Source organism: Canis aureus, chromosome 17, assembly GCF_053574225.1.
Source record: "Canis aureus isolate CA01 chromosome 17, VMU_Caureus_v.1.0, whole genome shotgun sequence".
In the NCBI taxonomy this organism is placed as follows: domain Eukaryota; kingdom Metazoa; phylum Chordata; class Mammalia; order Carnivora; family Canidae; genus Canis; species Canis aureus.
The window spans coordinates 11,281,935-11,300,653 of record NC_135627.1 but is presented as its reverse complement, the minus strand read 5'-3'; the positions used below and the strand labels follow the sequence as shown (position 1 = coordinate 11,300,653).

The following is an 18,719-nucleotide window of genomic DNA, read 5'->3' as shown; positions in this document are numbered from 1 at the left end:
ATCTACATTTCCCTCAAAGAAAAAACAGGGTTAACAGCCCTCTCAGGTTTATGTGAACTCTTCTCTTTTAGTATCCTGGTCTGCACTAACTCAGAGCATAGACCTGTAAAGCTTAAGTGCCCAGTGTCTTTCTTCTTTACAATCAGTTAGACTCTGGAAATAGGTATCAGTGCTGATTACAAGGAAATAAAAAGAAGAAATTAGATATGCACAAAAGAGATGGCAAACACTGACAAACTTTAATCTGAGTCTTCTAAAATGGACAATTGCATTCCTGGGGATTTACCCCAAAGGTACAGATGCAGTGAAAAACCGAGACACCTGCACTCCAGTGTTAATAGCAGCAATGTCCACAATAGCCAAACTGTGGAAGGAGCCTCGGTGTCCATTGACAGATGAATGGATAAAAAAGATGTCTATAAATATATATGTGTACAAACACACAGACACACACACACAGACACACACACACACACACTGGAATATTACTCAGTAATCAGAAAGGACGAATACCCACCATTTGCTTTGACGTGGATGGGACTGGAGGGTATTATGCTGAGTGAAGTAAGTCAGTCGGAGAAGGACAAACATCATATGGTTTCACTCATACGGGGAATACAAAAAACAGTGAAAGGGATTATAGGGGAAAGGAGAGAAAATGAATGGGAAAAATTAGAGAGAGTGACAGAACATAAGAGACTCCTAACTCTGGGAAATGAACAAGGGGTAGTGGAAGGGGAGGTGGGCGGGGGATTGGGGTGACTGGGTGACGGACACTGAGGGGGGCACTTGACGGGATGAGCAATTGAACTCCAATAAAAAAATATACAAAAAATAAAATGGAAAGAACATTTCCAAAATTAATATGGAATATAGTAATGAGAATTTAAAAAAATAGACTGTCTTCCTTAAGAGCTTGAAAAGCTTATCCCCAAAGTACAAAGATACCCAAAGATTTATAGTTTATTTCAATGTCTTTTATTAAATGAAAAAGTACCCTCAACTTCTTGTATGCTCTAAGTACCTTTGTCAGAAACCCAGAACATTTGATAAAGGAAATTTAACCATTTTCTGACTTAGTAATAGCTGAAAAGTAGAAATGAACATCATTCCACTGTCAAATATTAGAAGTAGAGTGTTCTGTTGCTGTAATGCTCACTTCCTGTGAATGAAAAACAAGGTTTAATATGTAACTATAGTCTTCAACTAGAAAACCTGACTTCTGCCAATTGTTAAAGTGGGGACAGTTACCATTACTCCATTTCCCTAACTAAATATTGTACATCGCTATCATCTGGAAGTAATAATATTGCCTTGTGCCAGGTAGACAATACAAAATATACAATAGACCGAATGAAGTCTAGATACTGGGAATATTGAAATAGACAGATTTCTTTGGTTTAACTAAGTCACAGCACACACAGTGTACTAGAAGGTAAATACAGTATGTAAGTAAGTATGTCATTAGATTTCAGTTGATCTTGCAGTTAGCATCCAAAACAAATAAAAAAAAACTGTATTGGTTTATAAGTTTATATTTAGAATTTAAAAATAGAACCTTTGTCTCCCCTCTGCTACCCATCCCCATAACAATCAAATGCCTTAAAGTTCTTTTCCCAGTGAGTCACATAAATTGGGTTCTAAATTCACCGTGAGCTGACTGGCACCTCAAAGAAAATGATTCCTGTAAATGTAGGGTTGGAGACTGCTGGCACCCTCTTTTAGGGTGGTTCTGTGCCTCTCTTGATTGATACCCCACTGTCTGTGTGGAGGAAGAAGAATTAGGATTCAGTTAGCAGTCTTCTCTAATCTCGCACTGTCACACTGCACTGCCTGGGGCCTGCAGTAGAATGGTAGTGGTGGGACTTGCTCATCCACACCTTGTTCCTGTCTGCTCTGGTCCAGCTAGTGGTTTCATTCCTATGAGCTGGTGTCGCCACTCTGAAATCACTTTCGAAATGTTTATTGTAAAATAAAAGGAAAATACGCAGAACAAATGTGTGGCTTACTTAAGGTAAATAATCTTGTAATCGCTGCATAGGTCTAGATATTAGATGTTTGCCCTGAATCTTGTCCATGTGACTCATCTCAGTCCTTCCCTCCAGTCGCTCTCTATTCATACCCACTGCTTGACTTTTACAGTAATCCTTTTCTTGCATTTTAAAATAATTTTATTGTCCAGATGTGCATCCCTAGGCATTATGCGTTGTCTGGCCCCTTTATTTTCAACTTTGATGCCTTTTAGGTTTCTCTTAAACCACAGGGTTGCTTTTCATACCTTTCTTTTCCTTTCAGTTTTGTTGAAGAACCCTGGGTTATTGACTTGTAGAATTTCTGTCCGTCTTGACTTAGTTGATTGTGTGCTCATGGTACAGGTCAGGATTTTCCTCCATTTTTGGCATTTTCTGCAGTTGGATTCCTACATCTGAATTCAGAGATGGAATCAGATTTGGGTTTGGATGCCTTTGGCCAAGACTGTGAGAGGCACATAGGGTCTTGTTAGTACTGTTTATAATCTAAGCAGCCTTTGATGCTTACTGTCGATATCTAGTATTTCACTGGATTGCAAAATGGTGATATTTTGACTCTTGACATCTTTTTTCATCAATTAATTGGAATATATTTAGGGGTACCTGGGTGGCTCAGTTGGTTAAGCATCTGACTCTTGATTTCTGCTTGGGTCATTATCTCATAGTTGTGAAATCGAGCCTTGCACTGGACTTAGGATTCTCTCACCCTTTCCCTCTGTACCTCTCCCCACCCTCCAACCACTTGTACTCTTTCTCTCTCAAGTATATTTTATTTATTTATAAATATATTACAATTTATAAAGAGACCTTTTGCCACATTTATTGTTTGGTTACTTAGAGGTACTATTCCTATAGAAAGAACAATATAAATGCATAATTCTTTACCTTTGTTTACTAGTTTTCAAGGTAATGAATGGTTTCCTTATCCTTCAAAGTTGACCCAATTCTTTAAAAAAAGTGTCATTATGAAGTCATAGATTGAAACATATTTTGTAGGTTTAAATCTATTGGAATTCTCAATGAAGCCCAACTTGTTTCTCTAGGCCAGTGGGGCCTAACTAAGTTGGCTCATGGTCTCTTTGACTTGATCTCTTAATCTTTTACAGCTTCCTGGTTCTCTAGTCTCACAAGACATTCTAGGCTCTTGTTTTATGTTTCTTGCTCCAGGCTTTAATCCGCTATCTTACCAAGATGCACTGTTTTTTTAAAAATGGTATTAGAGACCAGAGGGTGCGAGGCATGGTCATTGCTTCTAGGCCTTTTTAATAGGGCTAGGAGGATATGTGTATTAACAGGTTTTTAAACATAGGTTTATTACAAGATGTGTGTATTAACTGCGTTCTGCTAGTAGAAATATAACATGCTAATGTATTTCATATATATATTTAGGTATAATGCTATCCCCGAACACAAATAGGGCATATATAATATAAATGTATAATACAGATATTGCATAATACACATACTATATTACAAATACAGTTCATATTATATATAACCTATAATAAATGTAAAATTAAATATAGCCTTTTAGACTGCTCGGCCACACTATCAGCTACATGCAAATATAGCCTTTTAAGTATTTAAATTATAAATTATAATTTAAAATATAAATTAATATAGTCTTACTTGATGTGAGATTAAAAATACCCCCTGTATTCATAGTGATACTTTCAATTATATTCAAGATTGCAGAACTTTTACTTAACCTCTTCTTTTTTACCTCTGTATCTTTGCTTTCATATTTAGAATTCTGACTCTCTGGGACAGGAGAGATGACAAAATTAGAATACCTCATAATTCCTTGTCTAGTCAGTAGTACACACATAGTAATCTCAGGATATCAGTATCAATACCAATATGATATTACAATCATTAAAGAAGTTTTACATGTCCTCTTGCTGTTCTTCCCCCACTTGAAAAATAGTTGTACTTTATATGTGCTGTCAGAAAATACAGTTAGCATGAGGAGCCTGGGTCAGTTAAGCATAGGACTCTTAATTTTGGCTCTGGTCATGATCTCATACTTATGAGAGTGAGTCCTTTGGCCATGCACTGGGTATGAAGCCTGCTTAAGATTCTCTCTCTCCTTCTCCTTTTGCCCCTCTCCTTTCTCTAAAAATTAAAAAAAAAAAAAAAGAAAAGAAAAGAAAAAAAGAAAGCAAAAAAGATAATAGAGCTGGTATAAAGTATACTCTCTCCATAGCCTTAATTTGGTTTTAGTCCTGCAAATAATCACAGGCCCTTTATGTTGACCTCTTTTTAGTCATTTTGTTTTTCTGAAGATCATTTTTTATTTTTTTATTTTTATTTTTTTTTTTTTTGAAGATCATTTTTTAAAAGGAGTGGGTAAACTCTTTTGTAAAGGGCTGGCTAGATAGCAAATATTTTTGGCTTCGCAAAACAGTCTGTTGCAATTATTCAGTTTTACTCTGGTACTGAGAAAGCAGACACACAACATGTAAACTAATGAGCATGGCTACTTTCCAGTGAAACTCTTTTAGTTTCATGTAATTTTCACATGTCAGGATATAGTATTCTTTTTTTAAAGTGCATTTTTAGATTTTATTTATTTGAGAGAGAGATGGAGAGAAAGAGAGCAAGAATGAGCAGGGGGATTGGGAGGGAGAGAAGACAGAATCCCAAGCAGATTCTCTTCCTAGATCAAGAGTTGGATGCTTAACCTTCTGAGCCATCCAGGTGCCCCAGGATACAGTGTTCTTAATTTTTTTTCCCAAAAACTTTGTTTCCCCTAAAATCCATTTTACATATACACATATATATTATTTTTAAGTAATTTCTACATCCAATGTGGGGCTCAAACTCATAACCCTGTGATCAAGAGTTGCATGTTCCACTGACTAAGCCAACCAGATGCTCCTGCCAAAATTCATTTAGAATGTGGATTGTAGAGAAACAGGTAGCAGGCCAGATTAGGCTCACAGCCTGTAGTTTGCAAACTACAGGTTTGTTCGATTCCTCAGAAAGAGGCCCTGAGTTCTTGTTTGTTGTTACGTTTTCTCTATACTTTATTCTTGGATGTCGGTTTTGTTGGATTTAGAATCCTTGGCTCATACTTTTTCTTGACTATGTTATTCCATTTTCTTTTGCATGGATTACTGTCAGAGTCTTGTGATAAATGAAGCTTCTCTTTTATATAAGTCATATATTCTTTTTCTCTTGTAGTTTTTTCTTTTTCTTTTAAGCATTATTACTAGAGTGTATCATGATCATTCTGGATGGAATTTCTCAGTTTTACTGTAGTATATGTCTTTTTGCTATTTCTACTTTTAAGACTATTTTCTTGGAATATAATTTTTGGTATTCTTTCTTTGCTTTATTTTTCTTGAAAGACACCTCTTATCCATATATTGGATGTTGTTTATCTTCAGTTTTGTCATTTTCTTTTATACCTTAAAAATAATTTCATTTTTTGATCTTTAAGAAAAGTTTCCTTTATTTCTTTTTTTTTTTTTTTCCTTTATTTCTTATAAGGCATTATCTGTTTTCTTTATTCACTCTTGAATTCCCTCTGGGTTAGTCTTAATTTCTAGAGTGATATTTCTTTTTCATTTCTTTTTTTTTTTTTTAATATTTTATTTATTTATTCACCGAGATGCAGAGAGAGAGAGAGAGAGAGAGAGAGAGGCAGAGACACAGGCAGAGGGAGAAGCAGGCTCCATACAGAGAGCCTGACGTGGGACTCGATCCAGGGTCTCCAGGATCACGCCCTGGGCTGCAGATGGCGCTAAACCGCTGCGCCACCGGGGCTGCCCTTCATTTCTGGTTTTATCTTGAGGTCTGTCACCTCATTTCTGAACATTTCTAATTCTAATTTATGTTATTTCATGTTTTCTATAACTTTAAGAAATGTTTTTTAGCTTGTTTTGAAAGAATAGATAACAGTTTTGATCTGTTTTGTGTTGGTATGTTTTTCTCTTTTGCTTTTTTTTAATTCTAGTATTGTTTTTTTCCTTGTAAAACCATTGTAAGGGATTTTATCTTGATCCTTTCATTTTACTTACATTTATCTGTGAAGTTAGTTTTTCTATATATTGCTTTTTAAAGAGCTGTATATATTTTTTAAATGAGTGATACATGTCTAAGAAGTTTAAGTAATTGAATAGAAATAGAAAAAGGTTTTTCCTGAGGTCTTGAAAAGATGAATTAACTTGTAATCTCCCTGTTATTTTTGATGTTCATACTGTTATTATCATATTCAGGGAGTAGCCTTTCTATCTGTTACTATGTACTTTTTGACATAATCATATTAATTTTTGAAAGCTTTCTCACTGGATCACTTTTTAATCTCATGTACTGAGTTCCCCAAACCAATCCTAAACTGACCTTTTATACCAGAAATTCTTTTTCCTTTTTAGCAAGGAATACATTAAAGCCTAGAACCTGAGTCTTTGGGTAGTTCAGCAATTTTTTTCATGGCTGTATCTCTTGTCTGACCCTGATTTTACAGTTACCCAAGTAGTATCTTAGCCTGAAGTGTATGAATTTAAAAGTAATCTGAATACATAGTATAGCAGTTTACTAACTGTTGTATTTCTGTAAACGAATTATGTATCGTACTGTTTTCACAAATGATGACTATATCTATCCTTCATTCACAACATAAAGCTTGTTGTAAGCTAAATCTCATTATTCCCCATACATGCTGTTCAAAATGAACTCTTGTTCTCATTCTTCTATGAAAATTTGACCAGAACCATAAAAATCACAGAAGTTAGATAATGAAAGGAATCTTTAGAGCAGTGATTTCAACTTTTTGTGATTTTAACTTTTTATGGTTTGCTTCCTATGTATCACAAAGTGGTTTCCTGTGCTTCTTAAAAAACACCCACTTAAAAAAAAGATTTATTTATTTTGGAGAGAGAGAGAGACAGACAGAGGGCATCTGCAAGAGGGGGATGAAGGACAGAGGGAGAGAGAGTCTTAAGCAGACTCCCTGCTGAGCATGGAGCCTGATGCAGTGCATGATCTCATGACTCTGAGGTCACCACTGGAGCCAAAAATCAAAAGTCGGATGCTCAGCCGACTGAGCCACCCACATGCCCTCATAATGCTCACTTTTTTTCATGACTGTAAGACATTTAGCTGCCTTCAGGTATAATACTTATCATCATTATAAATTTACAAAGACCTTAAAAAGCACATATTTAGGAGTACATTTTATTGCTATACAATGTCAAAAAGACTTACTGGTGATTAAGGGAGATGGAGAATTGGATGGATGACAAAAGATCTAGGGTGAACAAAAGATTATCAAAAGGGTACTAGTGATAAATTCTGGCTTCCTAATCACACTGATGACTGGTCAAAATCTCAGAACTTTTAAAACATGCCCTATCACTTTTGCCGTTTTACCCTGACCTCATCCTTGCTCTTTTGGTCAAAGAATCATGGGAGTTAGGAACTAGAATACTGCATTCTCATTTTGCTTTAATGACATTTACAGGCTAACCCAGGGAATGCTACCAAAACATCTAGATAAACATCTGTCTGAGTAGTTACCCAGCTTACCACTGGCTATTTTTCTTTTCTGTTGGGTGGGCCAAAAAGAATAGTCACTAAATTCTTGATGTGAGCTTTTTTTCTTGGCAATTTTGCATTTTGGGGTAATTTGTCTCAAATCAGAATGTATGAGAAAAATCTAGTTAATCAGTGGTTCCTAATTGTTGGGCTCCAGTTAATCAGAAGTTTTACTGTATAATCATAATGTATTTTGGATGTTTTCATTTATGTTATTTCTTCAGCTGTCTGCATGGGTATTCTGATTACTTGATTACATCTGTGTAGCATAGTGGTATTTAAAATAACATTTATAATTAAAAAAAATCCTTCCATCTTAGCAAGTAAAATGAGAATATGGAAAGACAATTGGTAGTTGAAACAATCATGTTTCCTCTTGTCGTGACTTGGCATTTAGTGGGTTGCAGGTTTTGGGTGAGAAGAAATGAATATGATAATTGCTGTGGTCCAAAATGACTAGTTGATCAAGCTGGAGACATGTGGAGTATGTAGAAATGTAAACCTACAACCACTTTCTCCCCTTACAGAGCAGTTCCACTTTTCATGTGTTTACATTTTGGGAGTTTCACAAAAGATTTTTTTAATTAAGAAGATAAAATTCTGTTAAAATTAAATACAAACATTTGATGGGGAGAGACTTCATGAGCCTTTGTTTTGTCTGAAGAGACTTCTTATCTAGCATTCTGCCATTTATAACTGGTACTTGGAGGTATTTGGTCTTCTGTAATGTATTTTGGGGTCTCTGGACCTAACCATCTTACTATTCTAGTGTAGAATAGTGTGAAGACTATTTTATGAAGACTTCTGATTAAGAGATACGAACTAACAGTTGTGGCACTCAGCTTTGTACTATTTTATTTAATCCTTCAATCAAACTTGAAAGGTGCTTATTATTCTCATTGTCCGACAAAGGAAAGGAGGTTATTAATTCAGAATCTAAAAAAATTCCCTTTTCTTCTGTGTTGCTTTTTGGGCATAATGAAAAGTATTGGGTTTTCTATACATTTTATCTGAGTGATTTCACCTACAACTTTTAATTTCCTCCTATATTTAATGCCTTTGAAAATCCCTATCTCAGCCTGGACTCCTCTTAGAACCTCTAGACCTCTCTGTCAGCTTCCTGAGCACTATCCCATAGACATCTCAATTTAGCATGTGCAAAGTTTAAGTCATCATCTCATCCCCCAATTATTTATCTCTCATACATTCCTTTTGTTGATTCCCTGTTCTCCTTCCACCTTCTGCTTCTAGGTGTGTTTAATCCTCTTGATTTATAATGGCTGAGAGGCCAATCCAAGCAACATACTGTAGTAGCTACTCTTGATAATATACCTATAAGGGGAAGGAAGCTCTTTTCCCAAGCCAAAAGTCTTTTTGTCACCAATGCCCATAGACAGAGTATGAAGCATAAAATACACGACCTATTCTTTTTTTTTTTTAAATGATAGTCACACAGAGAGAGAGAGAGAGAGAGAGGCAGAGACATAGGCAGAGGGAGAAGCAGGCTCCATGCACCGGGATATATATACATGCATAATCATATGTGTGTGTGTGTATATATATATATATATATACACACACACACATATATATATAAATCACATTTATATAGTTATATTTATATAGTTTTTGTTGAAACTATAATCGACCTGGTAAAGTCCCACTGTATTCTTCTTTTTTTTTTTTAAATTTATTTATGATAGGCACACAGTGAGAGAGAGAGAGAGAGGCAGAGGGAGAAGCAGGCTCCATGCACCGGGAGCCTGACGTGGGATTCGATCCCAGGTCTCCAGGATCGTACCCTGGGCCAAAGGCAGGCGCTAAACCACTGCGCCACCCAGGGATCCCCTTCCCACTGTATTCTTGACTCATTTCTTATAGTTACAAGGATGTAAACATTCTGTACTTTCTTTTGTCTATTTCCCTGAGGTATCAGTAATCACATTTCCTTGAATTAGTAGATATCCTGTGGTTTTCATCCACGTCCCCTATATTTATCTCAAAGCCTGGCACAGAGTTGGTATTTAATAAAAAAGGACATTTGTGTTGAACTAGGCAGTGTGCTGTAGGGTATGGAGAATACAAAGATTTATAAAGTGTTTTTATTTTATTATTTTTTTATAAGATGTTTTAAAGGTGAACCTACTGTTTAGGTTAGGTGACAGGATACTTTATATAAATATAACACCACAGAAGTGGTTTTCCCAAAGAATATTGTTAATATCAAGCAGGAATCCTTCTTTTGTTATTTTTCTTTAGCCTGACTTTGTTTCCTATATCTTTGTGCACTTGTGCTATATACAATACTACGTATTTTAATGTATTGACCTGAATGCTTTGCTTTTTTTTTTTTTTTTTAAGATTTTACTTTAAATTTATTTATTCATGAGAGATACAGAGAGAGAGAGAGAGAGAGGCAGAGACACTGGTAGAGGGAGAAACAGGGTCCATGCAGGGAGCCTGATGTGGGACTCGATCCTGGGTCTCCAGGATCAGGCCCTGGGCTGAAGGCAGTGCTAAACTGCTGAGCCACCAGGCTGCCCGAATGCTTTGCTTTTAAGTTGTTTTCGGTATGTAAATAATTAGTAAATATACTTATGGTTTTTTGTTTTTATAAAATTGTGACTCTGTATCAAGCACGATACTGTTTTTGTTAAAATTTCTACTTGTGTTTCTCCACAGGCAGCAGAAGATGTGGTTTTCATTGGACCTGACACACATGCTATTCACGCCATGGGTGACAAGATTGAAAGCAAATTATTAGCTAAGAAAGCAAAGGTTAACACAATCCCCGGCTTTGATGGAGTAGTCAAGGTGAGAAACTATTTTACTGTAATATACGTGTCCTTAAGTCAAACATTTTGTGAGAAGCGTAAGATAAAATGCTATTACTGCTTTTACAAAATATACATGCATAGGTTAAAATAAATCATTACTGTTTACACTGGATTAATTAGTTAAGATTTTATATATTTATTCACGAGAGATGCAGAAAGAGAGGCAGAGACATAGGCAGAGGGAGAAGGAGGCTCCCCAGAGGGAGCCAGGTGTGGGACTGCATCCCAGGACCCCAGGATCACGACCTGAGCCGAAGGCAGATGCTCAACTAGTGAGCCACGCAGGTGTCCCAGATTATTTTATTTTTTAAAAGATTTTATTTTTAAGTAATCTCTAAACCCAATATGGAGCCTGAACTTACAGCCCCAAGATCAGGAGTTACCTGCTTTAGTGACTGAGCCAAGCAAACACCCCTGGATTATTTTAAATGATATAAGTTAAAAGGAGCAAGAAGTCACTTAAGCATTATATTTCATGGTTAGTTTTTTTAATTGAAGTATCATTGATGTGTACAATGTCTCATTAGTTTCAGGTTTATGACATAGTGATTCTATAACTCTATGCATTATGCTATGTTCCCCACAAGTGTAGCTGTCATCTCTTATCATACAACCCTATTACAGTACTGTTGACTATATCCCCTGTGCTGTACTTTATTATCCCTGTGACTTATTCTGTAAGTGGAAACCTGTACTTCCCACTCTCCTTCAACCACTTACCCATCTCTGAACCCCCCAGTCCCTTTTGGACACATCAGTTTGTTCCTCATGTTTATGAATGTATGATTCTGTTTATTTGTTTTTCAGATTCCACATATAAATGAAATAGGTATTTGTCTTTCTCTGATTTATTTCACTTATATAATACCCTCTAGGTCTATGCATGTTGTCCTAAATGTCAAGATCTTGGTCTTTGTTAAGGCTGAATAATATTCCCTGTGTGTGTGTGTGTGTGTGTGTGTGTGTGTGTGTTTCACCTCTTCATCCATTCATCTATGGGTTAACACATGGGCTGCTTACATATCTTGGTTGTTGTAAAGAATGCTGCAATAAACATAGTGGTACATATATTTGAATTCATGTTCTTGTTCTCTTTGGATAAATACACAGTAGTAGAATCACTGTATGGTATGGTATTTCTATTTTTAATATTTAAAGGAACTTCCATACTGTTTTCTGCAGTGGCTGCACCAGTTTGCACTCCCACCAACAGTACATGAGGGTTCTTTTTCCTCCACATCCTCACCAACACCTGTTATTTCTAGTCTTTTTGATTCTGGCCATTCTTACAGGTATAAGGTGATGATCTCATCATGGTTTTGATTTGCATGTCCCTGATGATTAGTGATGTTGAGCATCTTTTCATGTGTCTGTTGGTCATCTGTATTTTTTTTTTTTTGAAAAGTGTCTATTCAGGTTCTCTGCCCATTTTTAATCAGATTATTTTATTATATTATATTTATATATATATTTATTATATTATTATATATATTATTATATTATTATTATTTGGTGGTGTGGTATAAGTTCTTTATACATTTTGGATTTTAAACCCTTTTTGGATAGGTCATTTGCAAATATCTTCTCCCATTCAGTCATGATTAGTATTGACTCTTATTTCATAGGAAAAACTTGGTGTTTTAAAAATATTCTCTTAGCTCTCTGGACTTCATTTAATGATGGTATGTATTTAACGTTTGAAACATTATGATGTTCTCTGTATTCTCTGTATGTATCTTTGTGTTGAGCTTCTGTCCAGATGCATAAAACATAAATTATTATTATTTTTTAAAAAATATTTATTTATTCATGAGAGACAGAGGTAGAGACACAGGCAGAGGGAGAAGCAGGCTCCCTGCAGGGAGCCTGATGTAGGACTCCCATCTCGACTCCAGGATCATGCACTGAGCCAAAGGCAGACGCTCAACCACTGAGCCACCTAGGTGTCCCTAAAACATAAATCATAAATGTGTTTCTGGTGGAAAGTGGTGTAGCTGTAGATGATTATAGATTTCAGCTATAGGTCCTCAGCAAGTACGCAGTTTTAGCAGCTGAAGCTTTCTAGGAAAGAAATGCAGAAATTGAAGTGTGTGTGTATGTGTCTGTGCTTGTGTGTTTCCCAGGAAAAGTTCTGTTTTTTTTTTTTTTTTTTTTTCTCTTCATTAGAAGAAGAGTGTCCCTACATATGTAGACTTTAACTTTGTGATTTCGGTTAGTCTGCAAAAACTTTTCATTTCACTGTCAATTATTGTTAGTTTTGGGGCTGTGGGATTCTTGATTGTGTATCTTTCATGTGTTATAGGACAGTTAGCAAGCTTGGCCTCTACTAATATCCTCAGTTTCTTGCCTATGTTTACTTTAATATATATATTTAAATTTTTTATTTATTTATGATAGTCACAGAGAGAGAGAGAGAGAGAGAGAGAGAGAGGCATAGACATAGGCAGAGGGAGAAGCAGGCTCCATGCACCAGGAGCCCGACGTGGGATTCTATCCCGGTCTCCAGGATCGCGCCCTGGGCCAAAGGCAGGCGCTAAACCGCTGCGCCACCCAGGGATCCCCCTATGTTTACTTTAATCTCTATTCATGTTCTTCCCCTGCCCCTTCTCTCCTGTTAACAAGGAAAAGATCCTCCCATCCTCAGTTGAGCCAGTTCTTCATGTTAGTTAGGTTCCAGATGTACCCCTGGTAACCTTCATGTTCTACAGTCTTTACTAATTATTTTTTTTTCTATATCTGAAAACGCATCTTTTAGTCTTTTCCATTACCCTTGTTATGAAAAATCCTTAGTCAAAAGTGTACTGATCCCTGGGATCAGTAAGTGGGAAGGACGTGGTGATAAACAGGAAGGATGCTCGTGATCCCTCACCACATGGCGCTTCCAGTTTAGTGGAAAGAAATATGATTGTTCTCTTCCTAGAGCACAGTAACCCCTCATCACTTCATAGCTGTCACCTTAGTCTTTCCATTTTCTTTGAAGATTTGTCCTTACCTGCTTTCATTTCTACACTTTTCAGTTAATCATTAATCTATGGTTGGCTGGCTTCTTTCCTCATTTCCATGACAATTTCTTTTGCAAAGGCTACCAGCAACCTTTCCTTCTCACTAAATTCATTACCTAGTTTGTCCTGCCCTTTATCTCTTCGGAACATTTGAGACTCTTGGTCACTTTTTCCTTCTTGAAATATCTACTTCTGGCACACTTCTGCGTTCTAGTCTTGTTTTTGTGTTTTTTGGCTTGTTTTGAATGCTCGTTCTTAGTTTTCATGCTGATTGTTCTTCCTATCTTTGTTCTGTAAATGGTGGTTTTATTTTGGGTTCTGAGTAGGAAATTTTTTCTTATTGTACACTCTCACCCTAGGGCAGCCTTATTTATTCTTACAGCTCATATCTTAAATCTATGTCTATATCTATATGCATATCTGTGCTAGATCTCTCTTAAACTTCAGAACTGGATGTGTAAGTGCTTAAGCAGTTCTGCTTGATGCCCCTGAGACACCTTGAAAGTAACAAGTTAAAAACTAAGCTCATAATTTTCTTTCTAATTAATGATTGGCAAACTATGGCTCCATGCTCACCTGATTTGTGAATAAAGTATTATTGGTACACAGCCATGTTCTTTCCTTTATGTATTGCTGAATGCTGCCTTTTCATTAACAGTGACTGAGTTGGGAAATTGTGATAGACTGTGTCACGCAACAAACCTAAAATATTTATTACCTGGGCCATTCAGAAAATGTTTACTGACTCTTGCTATAAACTTCTCAACCTGATTCTTTTCCTGCCTGAGAAAGTGGTGGTATTTTCTATACCGTTTCTCAAGCTAGAAACTTAGAGTTATTCTTGAAAAATATTGCTAGAGAGAAGTCACCTATAGATCTTTCTGATCCATTTGCTTTCTTTGCTCACGCTAACACCCAACTTCCAGCTACCATCATTAATTTGGATTACTTTGTCAACCTTCTAATTGATCTCTTTGTAGCTAGTCTTGGTCCCATCTAACTAACTTAGTCGTCTTCTTTTTTTGAAAGTTTTAGTTATTTATTTTTGAGAGTGAGAGCACAAGCAGGAAGAGGGGTACAGGGAGAGAGAGAGCATTCCAAGCATATTCCCCTGGGAGCTGGACATAGGGCTCAGTCCAACAACCCTGAGAGCTTTACCTGAGCTGAAACCAAGAGTCAGCTGCTTAACTGGTTGAGCTACCCAGTCGCCCCCCAATTAACTTTCAACACTAGCTTGAGCGACCTTTCAGAAATCCAATTTCAATTCTATGCCTGTGTTTAAAAACTCTTGAATGGCTACTCATTTAAATCCTTTAAATAGCTAGCCTTTGTTTTTCTCTTCAAAATGATAAGGTGCCAGTTTACCCTTTACATTGTGTATACCAGCCATATATGACATTTTCAGATTCTTGAAACTTCTATACTAAATTTTGTCATATGTGTTGATTCTGCTTCTGTCTTCATTCCTGAATGTCTCTCATTGTTTAGGTAGCTTCAACATACATTTCTTCCGGAGGCATTCCTTGACTGTCTAGATTAGATTAGGCCCTCTGCTATATTCTCCCTTAGTACCCTACACTTTGCCCATCACATTTTAAATCATTCATTCCTTCATCTACTAAGTAAATATTTAAGTGCATACTGTTTGTCCAATGCTGTTTGAAGTGCTATGGGTGTAGTAATGAACAACAATAATAAAAACATTCCTGTCCTCATAGAGCTTATACTATAGAAGAAGGAGAGACAATAAACAAATAATCAAATGTATAGTACATACAATGGTGATATATAAGACAGGGAATGGGGAAGGAGAATGCTGGGAGGGTGGGGACTCCATTCAAAATATTATTTATTTATTTATTTATTTATTTATTTATTTATTTATTTATTTATTTTTAAAGATTTTATTTATTCATGAGAGACGGGGGTGGGGTGGGCGGGAGGGGGGACACAGAGAAGCAGGCTCCATGCAGGGAGCCTGATGTGGGACTCTATCCCGGGACTCCATGATCACGCCCTGGGCCGAAGGCAGGCTCTAAACCACTGAGCCACCCGGGGATCCCCTCTATTCACAATTTTAAATAGTTTTAGCAAGCCATCTAAAGAGGTAACAGGATAAGTCATGGGGGTATCATTATATTAGACTCCATCTTAGGAGACTAGAGAACAGATTCTAGTTTTTGGCTTGATGAAGGAAGATGCCATATTGAGAAAGTCCACATGGCAATAAACTATAGGCAGCTTCTAAGGATCTGAGTTAGGGTAGTTTTTGAATCTAGGGTCTTCAATAGAACAACTTATTGGAACCTCCCAGATTGCCTCAAGGTGATGGTATCTTTAACTGTAGTTGGTATAATAAAGTTGGTTTTGCTTGTTCAATGTGGTCGTCTTTTTAGGGAGCCTGTGTTTGACAGCCTGCATTTGAATTTGCAACTGCTATTAATTTGGAAAGGGATAAGTAGCAAGTAGAAGAAAAATCCACTTACCTTTTTAGTTTTGTCTCCTCCTATGCTTTAGGTGATCTTTAAGATCTAATCATACTCTAAAATAATGGCAGGTTATCATTACCTGAGTTAACTTTATGGTATACAGTTCTTGACACCTGTTCCCTGAAGTAGGTAAGCCCCAATAGAACGTGCAGGTTATAGTTTTCAGATAAACATTTAAAATAATGTTAGGACTGCCCTTTAGTTTCGCTTATAGGTTTTCAGGGTGGTTTTACTTGTAGCTTACTTTTAATTATTTGATATAAGAGGTTGTATATACTTTTTTAAAGCTTGGTTATTAGTGTCCTGTGTAGTAACCCTACATTCATTTGGAACTACATTGTTTTTCACAATATAGTTTAGAACTTGTTGGTACAAAAAAAAAAAAAAAAAAAAAAAAAAAAAGAACTTGTTGGTACAAGATTACTTTTAAGGGTACTTACGAAGATAGAAGTTTGCTGATGCAAATAGTGTAACTTTTTGGAATACCTTGTGGTTTTAGCAATTGCATTAGCAAAACTTTTCCATTGGAAGAATGTATGTGTTAACTCTAGATACTTCTAGAGTTTGTACAGTTCTTTGTATTTGAATGAGGCTAATTTTTTTTTTCTTTGACAACTGTATTCTTTCTTTCCCCAAGTAATTTTCACCTCTAACTTGAAATTAATGTGGTTTCAATTTGTTACATTGCTTTTTAAAACCTTTCTTTCTTTCCCATTTGGATATTTAGGCTGTTATATGGAGGGTATATAGAGATGGTTTACCACATTTTAAATTTTTTTTTTTTTTTTAGATTTTGCTTATTCATTCATGAGGGACACAGAGAGAGGCGTTCATGTAGGCAGACGGAGAATCAGGCGCCCCCATGGGTAGCCCAATGTGGGACTTGATCCCAGGACCCTGGGATCACACCTGAATCAAAGGCAGACTCTCAACCACTGAGCCATCCAGGCACCCCAACTGCATTCTTTTAAAACCTCATGTGTAATACTAAAGAGTCTTCTGGAATGGTTTTCATTATGTTTTGTTCTTGAGTCATTCTTTTGATTAGAGAGAAATAGTTACAAGGTATGATTCTTAAGTAGTCATCTGGTATCAAATATTTGCCTTTAATGAGTTCTGGTCTATTCAACATCTCATTAATCTCAGGAACTTGAGCTTAGTGTAGAGTATGCATCTGAAGCTGGTGGAAGACAGGGTCTCGAAAGCCCAGCCCACTTGTTTAGCAACGAATAATGAATTATAGGCCTTGATTTCAAAGAGCTTCAAGTCACCGTAGTTGACCTACAAGTAGGCAATTGAATACATTTTAATAATTCAAAACTCAGAGTGCAGGGGACCCATGTAGGAGGGCACCTAACCTGTGTGAGGGTGTCATGGCATATCTTCCATTGGAAGTGCTATCTAAGAGATGCCTGAAGTTTGAGTAGTAGTGAGTTCATTAAATAAAAAGTGAAGGTGGTGATGGAGACACAACTCTAAGGTCAGTGAGAATACCTTATTGTTAAAGCTTGCAGCTGAGTGACTGCAGGAGCTTTGGAAAAGTGCAGATCTGCAGCATCAGGGGCTGTAGTAAGAGTGAGCTGGAGAAAAAATGAGGATCAGATATGTGTGGCCTTGACTGCGACGTGCCTGGATTTGTAGGTTATTATGGCATTGGGAGCCTCTGAATGGTTTCCTGTAGAAAAGTTAACGTGATAAAATTGTATAATTAGAAAACTTACTTTTATTTGTGATGTGGAAAACGGATTGGAGCAGTGCAAAACTTGAGGTTGGTCAGTAAATTAAAAGTGTTTTTCCTGGATAATGATAGAGGCCTGGGACACCTGGGTGGCTCAACAGTTAAGCGTCTGTCTTTGGCTCAGGGCATGATCCTGGAGTCCCAGAATCGAGTCCCACATTGAAGCACATCGATGTGCTTCTCTCTCTCTCTCTCTCTCTCTCTCTCTCTCATAAATAAATAAATAAATAAATAAAATCTGAAACAACAACAACAACAAAACAAAAAAGAAATGATAGAGGCCTAAACTAAAGTATTAGGATGGAGCAGGGTGGATCATGTGGAGGAGGGCCTGGTGGAGGCTGAATTTGTAGCTTCTCTGATCTGGTACACGTCAGGAGTGGTGCAGAGGGAGCAATCACCACTAATAAACTCACCGCCTTTCGTTGTGATACCTGTTCACCATTCTTACTTTGGGAGAAATTCATTAAACTTCTCTGAGTTCCTGTTGTCCTTTATGTCTCAGAGCAGAGCGTGGTAATGTATTTGAATGAGGTCTGTAAATTTCAAGGACAGGCTTAAACTAGTCATTGTTTTTGTCCCCCAATTAGCCAGATTTTAAAAACTGTACTCTTGCTTTATCAGGAAGAGCCAAATAATAATAACACAAATTAGCATGAAGCGAATCATTTAAAAAACCAAAATACCGAAAAAATTGAAAAGCTATGTCCTAGTAATTACAAAGTACAATAATAGACGTATACTTTTCCCCTACTAAACCAAGAATGACTCTCCCGATGATGCCTCAAAGCCTTTATTTGAAAAAAAAATAAAATTCAGTTATGGTTACCATGCTGTTTTACAATTATAAAAATGTGTAGTAAAGTTTAGAAAGATTTGAGAGTGTATTCATAGTCTTCTCTTTGACTCAGAGTTGTCTGGAAAACCCAGTGAGCTGGAATCAATTTCCTGAACCCAGGACTGTTGAAAGTTTTGCTTAATTTGTACAAAAATGCAGAATAGTTTGAGGATGCTTTTTGTCTCCATAGTATATTGAACCAATGATCCCCCCCGCCCCCACCAACCCAAAACAGTTGCTAATT

The 18,719-nt window shown here is 36.6% G+C and overlaps 1 protein-coding gene and 1 long non-coding RNA gene across 10 annotated transcripts in view; one reads left to right on the top strand and one right to left on the bottom strand.

Moving 5' to 3' along the window:
* The window catches only part of PCCA (propionyl-CoA carboxylase subunit alpha), a 461,536-nt gene that overhangs the window by 157,214 nt on the left and 285,603 nt on the right, over positions 1–18,719 (top strand). For 7 of the 8 annotated variants that reach the window (XM_077855069.1, XM_077855072.1, XM_077855071.1 and 4 more), the window contains one exon: positions 10,254–10,385. In XM_077855069.1, the coding sequence (XP_077711195.1) occupies positions 10,254–10,385 (132 nt within the window). Of the gene's footprint in view, positions 1–1,981; positions 2,015–10,253; positions 10,386–18,719 lie in introns of those variants that run through there. The other variant, XM_077855075.1, reaches the window with a different exon arrangement.
* Positions 977–3,785, bottom strand: LOC144287777 (uncharacterized). 2 transcript variants are annotated; one of them, XR_013355533.1, is made up of 4 exons: positions 3,660–3,785; positions 2,279–2,475; positions 1,668–1,762; positions 977–1,162 (listed from the first exon to the last, which is right to left on the bottom strand). It is a non-coding gene; the product is annotated as an uncharacterized LOC144287777 (long non-coding RNA). The 2 variants fall into 2 exon arrangements; XR_013355532.1 differs by lacking the exon at positions 3,660–3,785 and adding an exon at positions 2,916–3,017.